This window comes from Hibiscus syriacus, unplaced genomic scaffold (assembly GCF_006381635.1).
Source record: "Hibiscus syriacus cultivar Baekdansim isolate YM2019G1 unplaced genomic scaffold, ASM638163v2 tig00013285_pilon, whole genome shotgun sequence".
Taxonomy (NCBI): domain Eukaryota; kingdom Viridiplantae; phylum Streptophyta; class Magnoliopsida; order Malvales; family Malvaceae; genus Hibiscus; species Hibiscus syriacus.
The window spans coordinates 782,450-798,389 of NW_024062299.1; the positions used below are offsets into that span (position 1 = coordinate 782,450).

The window sequence follows — 15,940 nt, forward strand, 5'->3', positions numbered from 1 at the left end:
AGAGTTACCAACTGCCTTGATGTCTAAGGCTACTCCATTGCCAACTACCAACTTACCTGGACTGTTGTAGTCATTTCTATGACTAAGGACTGTTCCATCTGGGGTGACATGATGGGTGGCACCTGAGTCCACCACCCATCTTTCGCGATTTGTTGTCGAGGTAAGCGCTTGAGGTCGTGTATCAATTTGAGACCCGCTGTTTCGAACACAACAACTTTCACACTCAGCAGGCTTAGTTTCATATGCAGAGTAATGTGCATCTGCAGGCTGGTCCTTTGAATACGACTTACTACCAGCTGTAACCCCAGGGAAGTCATGATCAAAACGATACCAACAGGTGTCTACAAGGTGGCCATTTTTACCACAGAGCTGGCACTGCATATAACGGCCACGACCTCTGCCTCTACCACCAGTCCTTCCATCAGAACTAGTCGGTGGTCGAGAAGGCTTACGATCGTAATAGTTGTTAGAGACGGATGACTTGTTTGAACCTGTCCCTTGAGCAATGTTAGCACTTATTGGCAACACTTCAGGTTGATCACCAAAGCCAGCTAACTGGGTTTTTGCATCCAGTAGCATCCTGTACACTGTGTCAGGAGTTAGGGCTTCACGTGTGGTTGTTATGACTGCAACAAACGGCTGGTACTCTCGAGGAAGGCCTTTTAGTATGCTGGCAACATGTTCAGCTTGGGACACGACACTGCCACACGACTGCAAGGCATCACACACTTCTTTTGCACGTGTGATGTATACTCTCATCGAGTCATCCCCTTTCTTGAGAGACTGCAGTTTATAGTGTAAGCTTATAACAGCAGTTATGGATCTGTTCCCAAAGAACTGAAGCACCGTGGACCAGACTGATGACGCCGTCTCAACACCCACAAACTGAGGCAGAAGCTGCGAGCTAATCGTGGAGAGCAACCACGACGCAAGGGCGCTGTCTTGAGCGACAAATTCTTCAAACAGCTCATTGGGCAAGACTTCTCCATCATCGCTAACTATGGTCTCTGGCGGAGACCTCATCGTTCCCATCAAGAATCGCTCAAGGCGATGGCTGCGAACTGTCAGCAAGATTTGCTGTTTCCAGAGCAAGAAGTTCGTTTCATCAAGAACTACGTTCACTTTTTTATTGGAGAACGCTTTAGTGCTTCTTGTGGTGAACTCCATGGCTGGAGAAGATGCATCGCTATTGAACATGATGAGAAGCAAACAACGCTAGTCACAGTTGAGAGAAGAGCCTTCTACACAGCGGAAACAAGAAACCTTTGCCCAGGAAATTTAGCGAATGATACCATGTTGATATACTGACTTTAGAACTGTCAATTTCAGAAACTTTTCTTATCTTCAAAGTAATCGTGTACATTGTTTTTATATATGCTCATAGAGCTTTTCAAGAACAGTGGCTTAGCTAGCTAACAGTCTTAACTAACTGATAACAACTCTAACCACCTAACCAATTCTTAACAGCTTAACTGTTTCATTATGGAGGAATGTTAAAAGAAGGAAAAAGGATGATGCTTCAGAGTTTGGTAAAGGATGAATCCCACACGTGAACAGAGTTGTTCATTTGCTTTGAAGGACAGGGAAGACAGGGAAAAAGCCATATAACTCCCCATCCTTTAGCCGCATATTTATATCTTAGTCACTGGTTTGGGTCATTTTAATTTTATTTCCAATTTATAGGTCATTTTTGTGGTATTTTCCCATTCTTGTCCTGTTAGGTAATTGTTAAGGTTTAAAAAGGAGGAAAACATGCTTGGGTCCCAAGTATTGCCTCATTTTTCCAAAATAGCCACCTTTTCCTTATTTATTTTATTATTTGAATCTAACGCTCTGACTTTACTAGTTTTCATTTTAGTCACAAATTTTGTGGGAAAATCGATCTTTAGTCCCCCTAGGTTTTCCTTTTTATATATTAGTCACTAGGAGCTTTATTTTCTTGCTTTTTCTGATTTTATCATTATGTTTTATTTTGTTATAATTTAGTCACTACTGTTATGCTATTTCTTTGAAAATCGTCATTGATCTTTATATTATTTCATTTTAGTCACTAATGGGTTCTGCTTTGTTATTTTATTTATAAATTGGATGTTGTAGTTTTAATTTATGCATATTGGTCACCATTGCATACTGCTTATTAATTATTTTTGTCATTGACTTCTCATTTTGTTTTATTTTAATATGGTCTCCATTTGTTAAGGTTGCAACTACTCATATATTCGATATGAATACTTAGTAAGTTTTTGTTATACCCGTATATTTTCAATAACATTTATAGTAGAATGGGCGTAAAAAGCACAACTTGATAGAAGTAGTGTGATCAAGACGACATTCGAACGAAAAGTAAACTTGAAATAAATCGAGTTTATTTTGAGTAAAATTGTACATTCTTATATTCTTTTGATGATTGTTTTTTTTTCAAACTCACTTTAAATAAAATAAATGTATTTCTAATTTTCCTACTTTCTACATTTAAACCGATAGTGCAAAATTCTTAGGGTGTTCGAATAAGTTGATAAATTATTATTCCTTTTTTAGTTTATATAAGGGAAATATACATGATTTATTTTCTTTAATAGCATTGTTTCATTTTTTATTCGACATTTCATCGTACAAATATTCGACTTATATATTCTTGTTACCAAGAATAAAGAGAGGGCATTCTTTTATAGAGAAGAAATCCATGAGATAACATTCTTAGTAGTTGGAGTGCAAATCCCTTGGTCTTAAATATGGAACGTTCTTTATTAAATAATTCGAAATAAATTAATCAATGTTCAATAAATGAATCAAAATTTAATTTTCTATTCGAATTTATAATTTCCACCACCACGACAACAAACAAGCGATTAGGTACCAATTTTTGGGCGTTGTGGGGTGCTAACTCTTCCCCATGCGTAATGGACTCCCAATCCTAAAATAAATCTTTGAATCCCGTGGTCTTTTCTCATAATATGGAATGTTCTTTATTAAATAATTCGAAACAAATTAATCAACGTTCAATAAATGGATTGGAATTTAATTTTTTATCCGAGTTTATAATTTCCACCACTACAACAACATACAAGCGATTAGGTACCAATTTTTGGGCATTGTGGGGGTGCTAACTCTTCCCCATGCGTAATCGACTCCCGAACCTAAAATGAATATTTGAATCTCGTGGTCTCTTCTCGGAATATGGAATGTTCTTTATTAAATAATTCGAAACAAATTAATCAATGTTCAATAAATGGATCATAATTTAATTTTCTATTCGAAATTATAATTTCCACCACCACGACAACATACAAGCGATTAGGTACTAATCTTTGGACGTTGTGGGGAGCTAACTCTTCCCCATGCGTAATCAACGCCCGAACCTAAAATGAATATTTGAAAAGCGCATACCAGTTTTTTGTCTTAAAAATGATTTTTTCTTAAAATTGTTTAAAAGACGTTTTTGGGGTGTTCTACCTACCTAACCCAAATGTCTACCTAACACAAATGTCGATGGTGACTTTAAATCAATTTAATCAAAATAAACAAAAAAATCAATTTTTCCCAAATAAGTCATAAATTCGAGGTTTTCATCAAAAACTTATTCGTTCATCAAAAAAAGACATTACGACAAATATTATAAATATATTTTATAATTTTAAATTATATTTTATTTATTAAATAACATTATAATGTGAATAAATATGAATATATATATATATATTATGGTTAGAGAAAATCAAAAAATAGGAATTAATTCTTACCATAATACTATAAATAATTATAAAAAAATTGTATAGAAATTCGAATAACTCGAATCGATTTGAAAAATGTTCAAGTTAAGTTCAAATTACAAAATACGACTCGTCAACTCAAATAACTCAAAATTTTTTGACTCGACTAGACTAGATCGAACCTAAAAAAAGTAAAATACAGGACATGACAGAGCGACCAATGGAAAATTTGTGTCCCATATATCCCCTTAAATTTAAATTTTGTTTTAAATCAAATAATTAAAAGAAATTGAATTCTCACCTTCCCAATTTTAATAATTATAATATTGTGTGTTGAATTTTATACAATTGAATATGATAAAATATGAAAATACATATACTATTACGGTGAAAAAATTTGAATAGATTTAAAATATATATATATATATATATTGTTATGAAATAATTTAAACGAAGCAATAGAAAATATGAAGAAGCAAAAATTGAAGAATAAGAAAAGAGGATCGTATTATTATCTCAATTTGAGTTGTGTATAATGCTTTCTCTAATTCTCTATATTTATAGTCCTAAGTAGTAGATGTAATATACATCTCTAATACTAATGGATATTAGAGACCTAATGATAATGTACATCAAAATCATAACTTATAAATAAAGATAGACATTCACGTAAATAATTATTCATAATTTTTTTTATAATGGGTTATTCAAAACACTTGGATTCAATTTGATAAAACTATAAACATAACGGACTTAACAAGTTATTTTATCTTTTTTATAGCTGTTAAGGTAGCGAGTAATTGTGAAACTGAATAGAAGCCAGGGGAGAGACCAAAGTTTTCAAATACAAAATAGTACATGGATTCAATTTAGTAAAAATAAAGTACAGGGAACAGTTTTTAAATTTTGAAAAGTATAAGGACATTTGGAATATTTAAAACTATAAGTTATACGGTATATAAACAAGCATCAGATTTCATTATTAGTCTTTGTACTGCGCATAAATAGTGATTTAACCCTTATACTCTAGCTTGGTCAAATTCAGTCCTTACACTTTTCAAATTTTAAAATTCCAACCATGATCCAAAATTCCAAATAATACATGGACAATATGACTAACTTACACTTAAAATGATCAAATTGAAAAACAAAAACTAAATCTGCAACATCTACGAATTCCAACTAATAGTATAATATGACTTAACAGATTTAACAATTATTATTTTAGTCCTTGTATTTTTTTTTAAAATTTGATAGTTGAGTCATGGATAGACAATAACTATTAAATACATTAGGTCGAATAATGTTATTAGTTCTTGTACTATGTTGAAGCTATACATTTAGTCATTGTTCTCTAATTTAATCATTTTTAGCTTGAGGATATAACGGTTATTGTTGGAGTTAAGATTACAATGTCAAATTGAAAAATTTAGGGTAAACTACGTCAAATACCACTCATCTTTAAGCTCGGGCTCGAAAATGTCACTGATGTTTTAATTTTGCCAATTTTAGCACGGACGTTTATGTTTCATTGCAATTTTGCCACTCCGCCGTTAATCCGTTAACGGGACGATGATATGACATCTTTGTTCCGTGACGGCGATGGCATGACTCCCTCATCAAAACGACGTCGTTTTGGCACGACCGTTTTGATGCTCAAAAAGCTCAAAACGACGTCGTTTTATTGATGAAAAAAATGTTTTTCATGGGATTCAAACCGTAGACCTTTAGAATCCTCTTAACAAAAGTATTATAAATGTTCATCACTACCACCGTCACCCTTATTATCTTCCTCCATTCATAACACTTCTACTACTATTTTTCAATCATTTTTATGACAGTTGAAGGAACACATTATTGCATTGCACACATGAAAATCCAAAGGAAATAGTTATTGTCAGATCCTTGAATCCATTGCTATCACGCTGCTTAGATTCATGGGGTGCATGTACTCATTAGATCCAGTCATTATTTGCTCCACAATCAATCTGTTAGCCTTCTCTGATGGATGGATCCCAAAACGCATACACAGCTCTGTTCGGACACAGGTTCGACAGCTGAGTACACAGACCGAGCCCGTTGTAAGGTCCTTATCCACAACACGGTATCTGCGATGTTACGAATCCTGTTCCAACCATCACGACATTGATTCAAGTTAAACCCTTGTTTTAAAAGAAATAATTAGGAGCAAGGAGAGTACCGAAGGCTCGAGGGTCGCTAACGAAATCGCTGTGCATCCTCTGAGTATTTGCACTGACGAAGACATCTTTGCCTATATGCTTGTTGAGTCCATTTAGCATCTGAACAAGTTGAGGATTGTACAAGGACGCAGCACGTTGTAGTTCTTCGGAGCATCCGCCATTGGTGCCACGCATAGCCAGTTCCGCTGGAATACAACCCATCGGTCCCGTGCCCGTCACTAGAACCCTGCGTGCTCCAGCCTCGTATAGCGTCTGCAATAGAAATGAAGTTTTTTTAAGAAAAAAAATGAATTCTAGGTTCTGATGTTGAAGATAATGATTGAAAAATAGTAGTATGAAGTGTTATGGATGGAGGAAGATAATGAGAGTGACGGTAGTAGTGATGAACATTTATAATAGTTTTGTTAAAATTATACTAAGTTCTTAAGTTAGCTTGATGGTTAGGTATTTAGTTTTAGATTCTAAAGGTTTACGGTTCGAATCCCATGAAAAATATTTTTTTTTATCAACAAAGCGATGTCGTTTTGAGTTTTTTGAGCATCAAAGCGATTGCACCAAAACGACGTCGTTTTGATGAGGGAGCCATGTCATCGCCGTCACAGAACAAATATGCCATGTCATCATCCCTTTAATCGATTAACGGCAGAGTGCCAAAATTGCAGTGAAATATAAACGTTCATGTTAAAATTGACAAAATTGAAACGTCAGTGACATTTTTGAGCCCGAGCTTAAAGATGAGTGGTATTTGACGTAGTTTACCCAAAATTTATTAAAATTATAATATATGAACTAAATCTATAATTTACATATAGTATAGGGACTAATAACAAAATTTGGCCACAAATAATTGTTTAATTCACATAAATTATTCTTAAAATACAATGATGTCGAGTCTCCTAATGCAAACAATATTACATATAGAGATTGGCACGAGTCGAGTTGGGTCGGGTTTTTTGTCCACCCAAGATTCGACCAAAATAAAATTTCACCCGACTCAACCCGAAATAATAATAAAATATTATTTTTATTCAATAAAAACAGTGACATAATTGAAAAATAATAATATACAGAGAGGTATTATTGTAATTATTCTTAAATATATAATGTAAAATTATATTATGTATATTTTTCACCCTAAAACCTAACTAAACCGGACCAAACCTAACCCAATCAGAATCGAGTCGGAATTCATCAGATTCGGATCCATGCCCATCCCTAATTACATATCTAAATTATATTATGTATATTCAAATTACAACAAGATCTCCTTCTAAATCATGAATATATATATGCGAATTTCCAGGATCTTCAAACTGGAATAAACAGAGGAAAAAAGAAAAGCAAATTTCTAAGCCAATCAAAACTGGAAAACAGAAGCTGTATATCGACAACAAATATTATATCAAGGAACAATCAGAGGATGCCTTAGTTCCTCTTGGGATGCTCTCTTGAAATAGGCATACAAGGCCAATTGTGCAGTCCCCAGCACTGTTCCAATTCCATTAGGAACCTGCATCGATGGCAGACAATTTTCACAAACAAAGAATCAAAGATTGAAACACTGGAAAAAATATGAGGGAAAAAAGTTTTTCAAAAAGGGAACTTACGTAGATGAAAGCGTCACGCTTGAGCATTCCATAGAGAGAGAAAGCTAGACTCATCAAGAATGTCGCCAAGGAGAGCGACAACGGCATGTACTCGACGCTTCTCATTTTGATCACCAGGTTCTGGAAAAGAAAACGGATGAGATACGGGATTCCGTCGGAAAATCGGAAGAAGGCGAAAGCTTTTAGTGAGCTTACAATGATGAGTAGAGGGGAGGCGAACATGGAGATTAGGGACGCGACGCTCAAGTATCCGACGAACAACTGCCGTGTCGGGGAGTCGAAGAACTCGAGGCTGACGAAGACGATCGAAGCGAAGAAGGCGAAAACCGATACCAGGAACCCGAGCATCTTTAACTTCATCGGATTTTCGGCGTATGCAATGAAGATGGCGATGTACACCATTTGGAAAGCTGCCCCAATGGAATTGACAGTTGCCACCAGGATGATACCTGGGGAAACAATGGGAATACCATACCAGAGACAAATCAAGCAGTTGAGGAGAGCATATATATATGGCATCCCTGAGAATTGTTCTGTTGAACCATTTCTGATAATTCTCCTAAATGTTGGTCTGAGAAACAACAAACACAAACAAATTTCAATTTCTGCAAATAAACATCGCAGATTCAACATTTTGTGCATTGTTTTTGGAAATGAACTTACATAGGTGACAAGAACAGCACAAAAGCAAAGATGTTTCCTGGAAAATTTTGGAAAAATCAACAGATCAGCAAAGCCTAGGACTTGATGAACAAGAAAACCCTATACCAAAAATCATCTTCATCTCTGAGAACATCAAAATAAACCCAGAAATCCCCATCATGTATATCTAAAAACTATGATTTAAACAAAGATGGAAAAGGAAAACCCTACCTGCAACCCCAGCTGCATCACTGCAGATGGAATAAACAGAAGATATCACTGTTAAAGACATGTCCTCTTGCAAATAAACCCCAGGAGAGAGCTTGTTAATAATATAAGACAGTGCTACATGATAATTGATAAACCAAACGTGGGAAAATAAAGATTTCTGATGTTTTCCTCCTATTGGATGGAATTTAATACCACATGTAATCAACTTATCATTGTCCAATTGGGTTTTCTCTTCTCTTTGTCGTTTTTCGTTTTTGAACCATATTCACATATTATAATATTTTTAAATAAAGTTTCGAGTTTGAATCTTGTAGGTAAAATCCGGGTCGATTCGATGTACATATTAGCAAGAATTAAGTGATAATTTGATGCAGAACACATGTTTTTGCATGCAAATCAAGCCACTGGAAAGGAAAAAAGTATCTGTTTCCTTGGATAAAGAAGGGTTGGGTTGCTGAAGATATATGGTGTAGAACGAAGATCAATATTACTGGTGTAGAATTGTAGGCAGAGATTCAAGTGGGAGGCTTTGATTTTTTCTTTTAGCAGGCTGTTCCTGATGTTGACACGTTTTCTGATATGTCGCTGTCTATTTATGTAGGCCACGTGTTTTACACGTATATAGTTGTATGTTTTGGGTGTCTTTTTCTTTAATATACGTATCTGATGCCCTATTAAACTGGATATGCGTTCTGGAGCTGATTGTAGAGATAGGAATGGTGGTCTGAGTCAAATTGATGGTTCAATTGCGTCACAAGAAGAACGACGGGGAATTGGAGAGCCTAAAATATAAGATTGAAAAATAATATAAATAGGTTGTAATTAAAAAAAATTCAGAAATATAATTTTATGTTTTGAAAGGGGTAATATTTTCAGTTGAAATAAAAAAAAACATTATATTTTTATAATATTGGATTGTAATCAAAATTATTATAAATTATATAATTTTTTAGATTATAAATCCTAAATCCATCGTAATGTAACTTAATAATGTTATAAATTCTACAATTTTTTAGGTTAAATAATATAATATTTTATGTTAAAAATTATTTTAAATTAGATTGTCGCACAACGTAATTATACAAAAACTTTATTATACGAAGTTCAGAACTTAACCAAGTAAGACGAAATTAAAATCAAACATGAAAAGAAAATTATCAAAATTATAAAAAAAAAAATAGAGATGGGTTTTCTGCAATGTAGTTTCAGTTGTAAAAAAAGCAGCAGCAAAATTTAGGCATAAAATGTATTAAGTTCCCATTTCATCTCAAATCAAAGCTTTCTGAGTTTATTTCACTTTGTTTAACAACGAAAGATGGTGTGGATGAAGGAAAGGTTTATTCCTTTGGTTTTGTCCTTTCTAACATTGGCGCATTGTTTTCTGATCCTCTAGGCACATTGAGTATTGTATGCATTCATATTTCACCCTCAATTGCACACAAACTAATCACGGTAAGTAACAAATTCTGAAGGACATCATTACATTTTCTAGAAGGAATCAATGTTAAAAGGTCCTTTTATGTTATACTGTTGTTTCTTTGTTGACATGGTCGACTGTGGAAGGTCTTGAAGAGGGAGAATATATGTTAATGTTGTGGCACCTTATGAGGCAGATGCCCAAATGACTTTCTTGGCTATCAGCAAACTGGTCGATTCAGTTATCACCGAGAACTCTGATCTTATCCCCTTTGGCTGTCCTAGAGTGAGTTGTGTATCTATTAACTACTTTCAACAACATACTACAGTTTCTCCAATGTTTACGAGAAATTCTTTTTTATCCATCTTTCAGGTTATACTTTTAAGGCCCATATCCTTAATAAATCATAGGATTAGTTAAAAAACTTATTAGTCTATTGAGAAACACTTTAAATTCCAATACCCCAACAAATAGCTCAAGGCATAGCAAGAGGTGATCTTGATCCATTTACGCAGATGCCATTTCAGGTAATTGTTCTATTTAGTATTTGAATTCTATATTTTTTCTTTCATAATTTCCACTATCTGGCGATTGTTCCTGACTACTTGGTCCTCTAACAGGGTGTCAATGATAGTTCTCGGCTAGTGCCCGACAGAAATTTACAGCTGAAAAGTTTTAAACCTGAGAGTGAAAGAAAAAGGCTGGATTTGCCTGTGCAGAAGAACCTTCTGACCAACTATTTCTGTATCCCCTGATGTTACTTTCTCTTAGCTTTGATTTATGACATATTTAGGGGGGAATTTGCTTTTATATGGAATGAGCATTATTCAGTTATCATGAAGCTGTCTAGATGTTTAACATATTAAAAGAGTACAAATGGTGCATCTTCTCATGGTAGAGAATTCTCTGTCATTTTAATCATCTCTCTCAGGAAAATTGGACAGTTTATGTTCTCTGTGTTACACAGTCCTGACATGATCTTCCTTCCTACCTGTCTATTCTTTCTAGCAAATAAGACATATAATTGTGTCCTTTATACTATGTATCTATTTGATAATTTCTCATGTTCGAAGAAATCTATTCATTCTTCCATAAGGGTTATAAAATGGCAGTGTCTAGGGAAATAACTTTCCATTATGACAGAAAAGAGTAAAAAGGCTAGAGAGCATTGAGACTTTAGGAGAAATATGGAGCTAAATGATTGTTATAAATGTATGGAAATGCCAAAGCCAATTATCTATTTAAACTAACTCTTAATAGTTATATCTAATTGATTAATTGCCTTTCTCACCATATTTCATCAGGGCGATTCTTCTTTGTCTTTATTTGTATGTTGTTGTTACTTAACAACTAAAGGCTTTGCATCTCTTGAAGAAAAAAGAAACTTCAAGGCCCCTAGGGTATCGCATAAGCATTCAAGTCTGGTTGCTAATTCTTCTACCAGTCCTGACAAACATGTTACTCTGGAGGATGCTTCTTGCAAAATTGATACACTGTTGTCAACCTCACTCGAGTCAAAGAATACTAACAACATTGTGAGTGATGCGAATGAGAGTTACATTTAGTTCATTTAAATAGTTGTAAATTTTTCTTACGCTTTCTGCCTCAATTTCTTCAGGAAGAAAATGTCTTCATTTCCGAGCTTTCTGAGAATGCAGAATCTCCAAATCCTGGTAAAGGTACATATCTGATAGTTTGATATATAATTTTACCATGAGTTAAATGCTTACTTTGTGTGCTCATGGATATAGAAGCCAGGTTTGATGAGACGAGAAGCCCTAACCGTGTGTTGCCTCAAGAACCTGATCGGCCAAAACATAGACCTTCTCCAGCTTTACCTGAGCATAATTATAGTACTCGTGCACGTGCGGCTAAAAGTAAAACAATAACAGATAGCAAAAAGAGCATTGTAAGAAGTCGTTACTTTCAGAAGAAGCAAGTTGACACAAATGATCAGGAAGATAAGCAAGCAAAATTTTGTTGCAAGGATGATAATACCATTCGGTTCCCTGAGAGTAGCAATCCCGATAGTTATGGGAATAACTATTTTAAAGGAATGGTTTCGAAAAGAAAAAATTCCTCACTTGAATACGATGAACCGGTCGGTGCTTTCACTTTCCTTTTTAAGGTTTTATTAATCTCACTATTGCTTTTTCTTGTGTTTCCTGATTAAATTATTTTGCTATTCTTAGGAAAATGTGAATCCCCAGCAAATCTACATGGATGCATCCCATGATGATACTGGTACCTGTTAATCACAATGACTCATAATGAGCAAATTTGCTGTTCTTCTTTATGGATTGATAAACTTATCTCGCTTAGTGCTAAACTTATATGGCTGTCATGGTCCTAATCTTGAAACGTTTGCGGAGACAAAAGCTAGAGGCAAAATTTGGATCCAACATTTCACATTTAGGCCATTACTCAAACGTAGCGGAGAAATCCATGGAAAGATTTGTTTCAGTAATATCATCATTTAGATTCTCATCACCCGGTTCTCGTGCCAGCGGTCTTCGAGCCCCTTTGAAATATGCTCCGAACACATGTATCAATAGGTAAACAGAGTTAAATCTTTATCTTTGCAGAGATTTCATTTTAAGTTTATATTCCAAGCTTTCATCAGTTAAAACTTGGTTTTATGCATTGAAGGTCATCTGCTGCTGTAGATATTAACCAGTTTGCGTACATACCGAAAAACTAAAAGGCCACATTGGCAACTCGGAGGTTTTGAGTTTCGGGAAATATTTCCTCGGCATTGTAAGCGACATCCTCGGTAAGGGTTTCAAACCTGCCAGGGTACTTGTGATTCTGGACTGCTGACGAGTTCAAGGAATTGCAGCCAGCAGGATTGTTATTGTTCATTTATATGGAGCTCTCCTGACTGAATAAAATGCCAACAACGTTGGTTTTGCAGATGTTATTGTTCATTAAAATTGCATTCTTGGCTAATATAATACTGTACAATTTTCTTATACTGGTCATGAGATCGTGACAACTGTGCAAGGGCCGTGAACTTACGGTGGTGGTGATTTTCTATTCACCGGCGACTATTATGTGGCGTACTATAATTGAGAAAAGGGTTATAATGAGTTGTTAGAAGGGTAAATTACAAATTCCATCACTACTTTCTTTTCACTTTTATTTTGGTCATTAAAGTTTAAAATTTTTCAATTTACTTACTGAACTTTTGATTTACTCTTATTTTGATCAATGTGTCGTAAAATATTTAATAGCATTATAATTGGATTTTTTTTTCTTACAAATTATGGGTCAAAGCTTTCTTATTTTTTGTGTGAAAAATCTCACCGTTTCAAATTTCCTTTGATTTCTTGATGATGAAGCATTTTCTTTCAAATTTCAATGGTGGTGAGGTGGAGGACAAAACGAGTCGTATAACTTAATTTCACATTTATTGGATGGTGGATATTATAAACTATAGTGATTTTATGATTCATTGTGTATTGAGTTTGGTGATCAGAGTGATTTGTCCTTGATTTGAAGCTTGAATCTCAGTGACGTCAATTGACCTATTAAAAAGGTTTTGAATAATTAATAAATAGAGCTAGAAATCATTCCAAAAACTAAAAGAGAACGTAAAACAAGTTTGATACCCAAATTCCAAGGCTTACGTGCAACCATTCTCTTAATCCCAAACCAAACAATCCTTTGGATAAGCTTGGTATTTGGTAGCAACAAGTCTCTGCAAACCCACTTTTCGTCCATTGATAGGTTTAAAAGCTGAAGAACAAATGGGAGAAGTATAGTATAAGAAGCCGTAAATGGAAACCTTGACGTTAAAGTATAATAAAAAATGGTTGAGAGAGTGCAGTCCAATGATATTGAGTAGCCCAATTAACAAGAAATGCTTTGCGGCACGTATCTCTCTCTCTGCCTTTCATGTTCATATTTATCTTTATCTTTACTTAGCTGACTATACAAATCATAGGCTGGTATGGTATCTCTTCTTCTTCTTCTTCTTTTGAGTGCTTGACAGCAACGTTTTCCTCAAACCAACTGCTTGCAATATATATTCTTTTGGTTTCTGTATAGATTCAATTTATATTATTGTAATCCAAATTATAATTACATAATGATTTAATTCATGTATTATTCTCATATCTTATTAGCCAAGATAATGCCCTTATCCTTGTGATAAAGGAACTCATGAAGCGATCGAGAATGGGACATTCAAATTTAAGCATAATAAAAATAGTAACCTAAATAGATTTATGTCCAACTTATACAAGTTATGTTGGCCAAAGTCTCTGTTTTGAAAACCGGACCGGCCGGTTCAACCGGGAACCGTTGCTTAGTCCGGTTCAATCTAAACCGGTTGAACCGCTACTAGTGAACCGGCTAGAACCGTTGAACCGTTCGAACCGGACCGGTTGAAAACAGAGAAAAACCGGAAAAAACCGGGAATTTTATTTTATTTTATTTAAAAAATTAAACCAAACAACGTCGTTTGTTAAACGAGCCAAGTCGAACTCGAGTATTGCTGAGCTCGACTCGAACTTAAAAACTTTAAAAGTAAGCTCAACTCAACTCAAACTCACAAGCTAAAAATTATCAAGTTCAACTCAAACTCGAAATATAATATTGAAACTTGAACTCAAAAAGGCTTGAACTCAAAAAAAAAATTAGAAGCTCGATTGAAGCCTAAAATTCGAGCTTGATTGAAGTGAAAGAATAGTTCACTCAATGCTCACCAAAAGGCTCCATGATTTTGAATGCCAAATTACCTCTATTATTTATAGAAGTTAGTTGTGATGATCTTCTATGTTTCTTAGCAATGTGAGATTGTTTTGTTCTCATATTTTTACTCTTTAGACTTTTGGGATGCTCTTCTATGTTTCTTAGCTATGTGGGATTGTTTTTTAAAAAAAAATTAAACCAAACAATATCATTTTGTTATGATTTTTTTAACCTCAAATTTATTTTTTAATTATAGTTATATAATTATATTTATTATTTAATATGTTTTATCTTAAATATTATGTTGTAGTTAATTTGAATCATTTTGTTTCACTTGATTTTTATAGTTTTTAACTTATATATGTTATGACTTGCTTTGAATATGACTTGTGATATAAAAAATTATTTTTTTATTAAATATTTTTGATATTTTTATTTAATTTTTTAAATAATTATGACGTCGTCCGATTCTTCCGACCGGTCTCAACCGGTTGAACCAGTGAACCGGTAGCATGACCGGTTCGTTAACCGGTCCGGTTCTGAAAATCATGGCCAAAGTCAAATCGAGAATGTAATTAAAAAATGCAATTAAAATTATAGAATCCTTGTAATAATTACGACAAACAGGTTAAATTCTTACCTAATTGATTTGACAAAGTAAATTTAATTAGTCAACTTATTTGCAAATAATCCATTTTGCATCCTAACGACCACACACTTTCAGCTCAAATATTCAAAACAATTAAAGATTATTTTTATTAAAATAATAATAAAAAGGGGAGATTTGTTTTTAAAGTGTCTACGGCTATGATTCGACCCACGCGAGCTGATCTCATACGTGGCTTCGTTATCAATTCCATCCTTATCCAATTAATATTATTTTAATGAAAAATATATGAAAATTATTTTGGGTTCAAATTCATGAAGTTTTCACTTTGGTATAGTTGTCATCCAGATTTTCAACGAAAATAAAATAAATAAAACAGTGGAGTGTAATATGCAATTGCAGATTATTAAATGATTGAATAAGATATATCAATTGTGATGCGGTCGTAATTTTAATCAATTTCAAACCATATTGATCATATTTATTGTGATATGAATTGCAGTTCACATGAATAATTGCTAAATTTAAAATCTTGTATGTATTTGTAGAACAATTAATCCTATAAACCAATACAATGTTTGATTAGCGAAAAGAAAACATAGATCTCATCAACTCTATTGTCGTCTTCCAAAACACGCAGTAGGCTGTCAGAAATAGTTAGCTGAGTTTTCTTTACGGTTCTTTTCTCACAATCAAAGAAAAACCAGCTGTTCCTGTTGGGACTTGGGACTATGTCCATTTCAAGACAAAAACTCCAACTGTGTTTTCCTTTTTTTTGGAATGGCGGTGCTGCTGCTGGGATTTTGCAGAATTTAATCATTGCACGAAAA

General features: G+C 34.1%; 2 protein-coding genes and 1 pseudogene across 3 annotated transcripts in view; 1 reads left to right on the top strand and 2 right to left on the bottom strand.

Annotated features, from left to right (window-relative positions):
* The window catches only part of LOC120206002 (bidirectional sugar transporter SWEET2a-like), a 27,448-nt gene extending 11,634 nt beyond the window's left edge, over window positions 1-15,814 (bottom strand). Inside the window, exons 1-8 of one of the 2 annotated variants that reach the window (XM_039205751.1) lie at window positions 15,801-15,814; window positions 12,989-12,992; window positions 8,392-8,455; window positions 8,182-8,218; window positions 7,714-8,089; window positions 7,519-7,638; window positions 7,304-7,421; window positions 4,694-4,697 (exon numbers count right to left, since the gene is read on the bottom strand). In XM_039205751.1, coding sequence (XP_039061682.1) covers window positions 7,314-7,421; window positions 7,519-7,638; window positions 7,714-8,089; window positions 8,182-8,218; window positions 8,392-8,452 — 702 coding nt within the window. In that variant the 5' untranslated portion in view covers window positions 8,453-8,455; window positions 12,989-12,992; window positions 15,801-15,814 and the 3' untranslated portion in view covers window positions 4,694-4,697; window positions 7,304-7,313. Of the gene's footprint in view, window positions 1-4,693; window positions 4,698-7,123; window positions 7,422-7,518; window positions 7,639-7,713; window positions 8,090-8,181; window positions 8,219-8,391; window positions 8,456-12,988; window positions 12,993-15,800 lie in introns of those variants that run through there. The other variant, XM_039205750.1, reaches the window with a different exon arrangement.
* LOC120205862 (GDSL esterase/lipase At5g33370-like) lies at window positions 5,537-6,502 on the bottom strand. Its single transcript, XM_039205642.1, has 3 exons — window positions 6,467-6,502; window positions 5,911-6,163; window positions 5,537-5,835 (listed from the first exon to the last, which is right to left on the bottom strand). Exons 1-3 carry the CDS (start codon window positions 6,500-6,502, stop codon window positions 5,801-5,803), a joined length of 324 nt encoding a protein of 107 aa, XP_039061573.1. The 3' UTR covers window positions 5,537-5,800.
* On the top strand, window positions 10,013-12,509 carry LOC120205863 (annotated as a pseudogene).
* Window positions 15,815-15,940: the final 126 nt, after the last annotated feature.

Bases quoted from the DNA above. Each gene is read 5' to 3' on its own strand.
- LOC120205862 (XM_039205642.1), bottom strand. From the start codon at position 6,502: ATGACATGGCTCCCTCATCAAAACGACGTCGTTTTG. The intron at 6,164-6,466 runs GTGCAATCGCTT...TTTCTATTGCAG, and splicing joins ATCAAAACGACGTCGTTTTG to ACGCTATACGAGGCTGGAGC. The intron at 5,836-5,910 runs GTACTCTCCTTG...TGGTTGGAACAG, and splicing joins TAGCGACCCTCGAGCCTTCG to GATTCGTAACATCGCAGATA.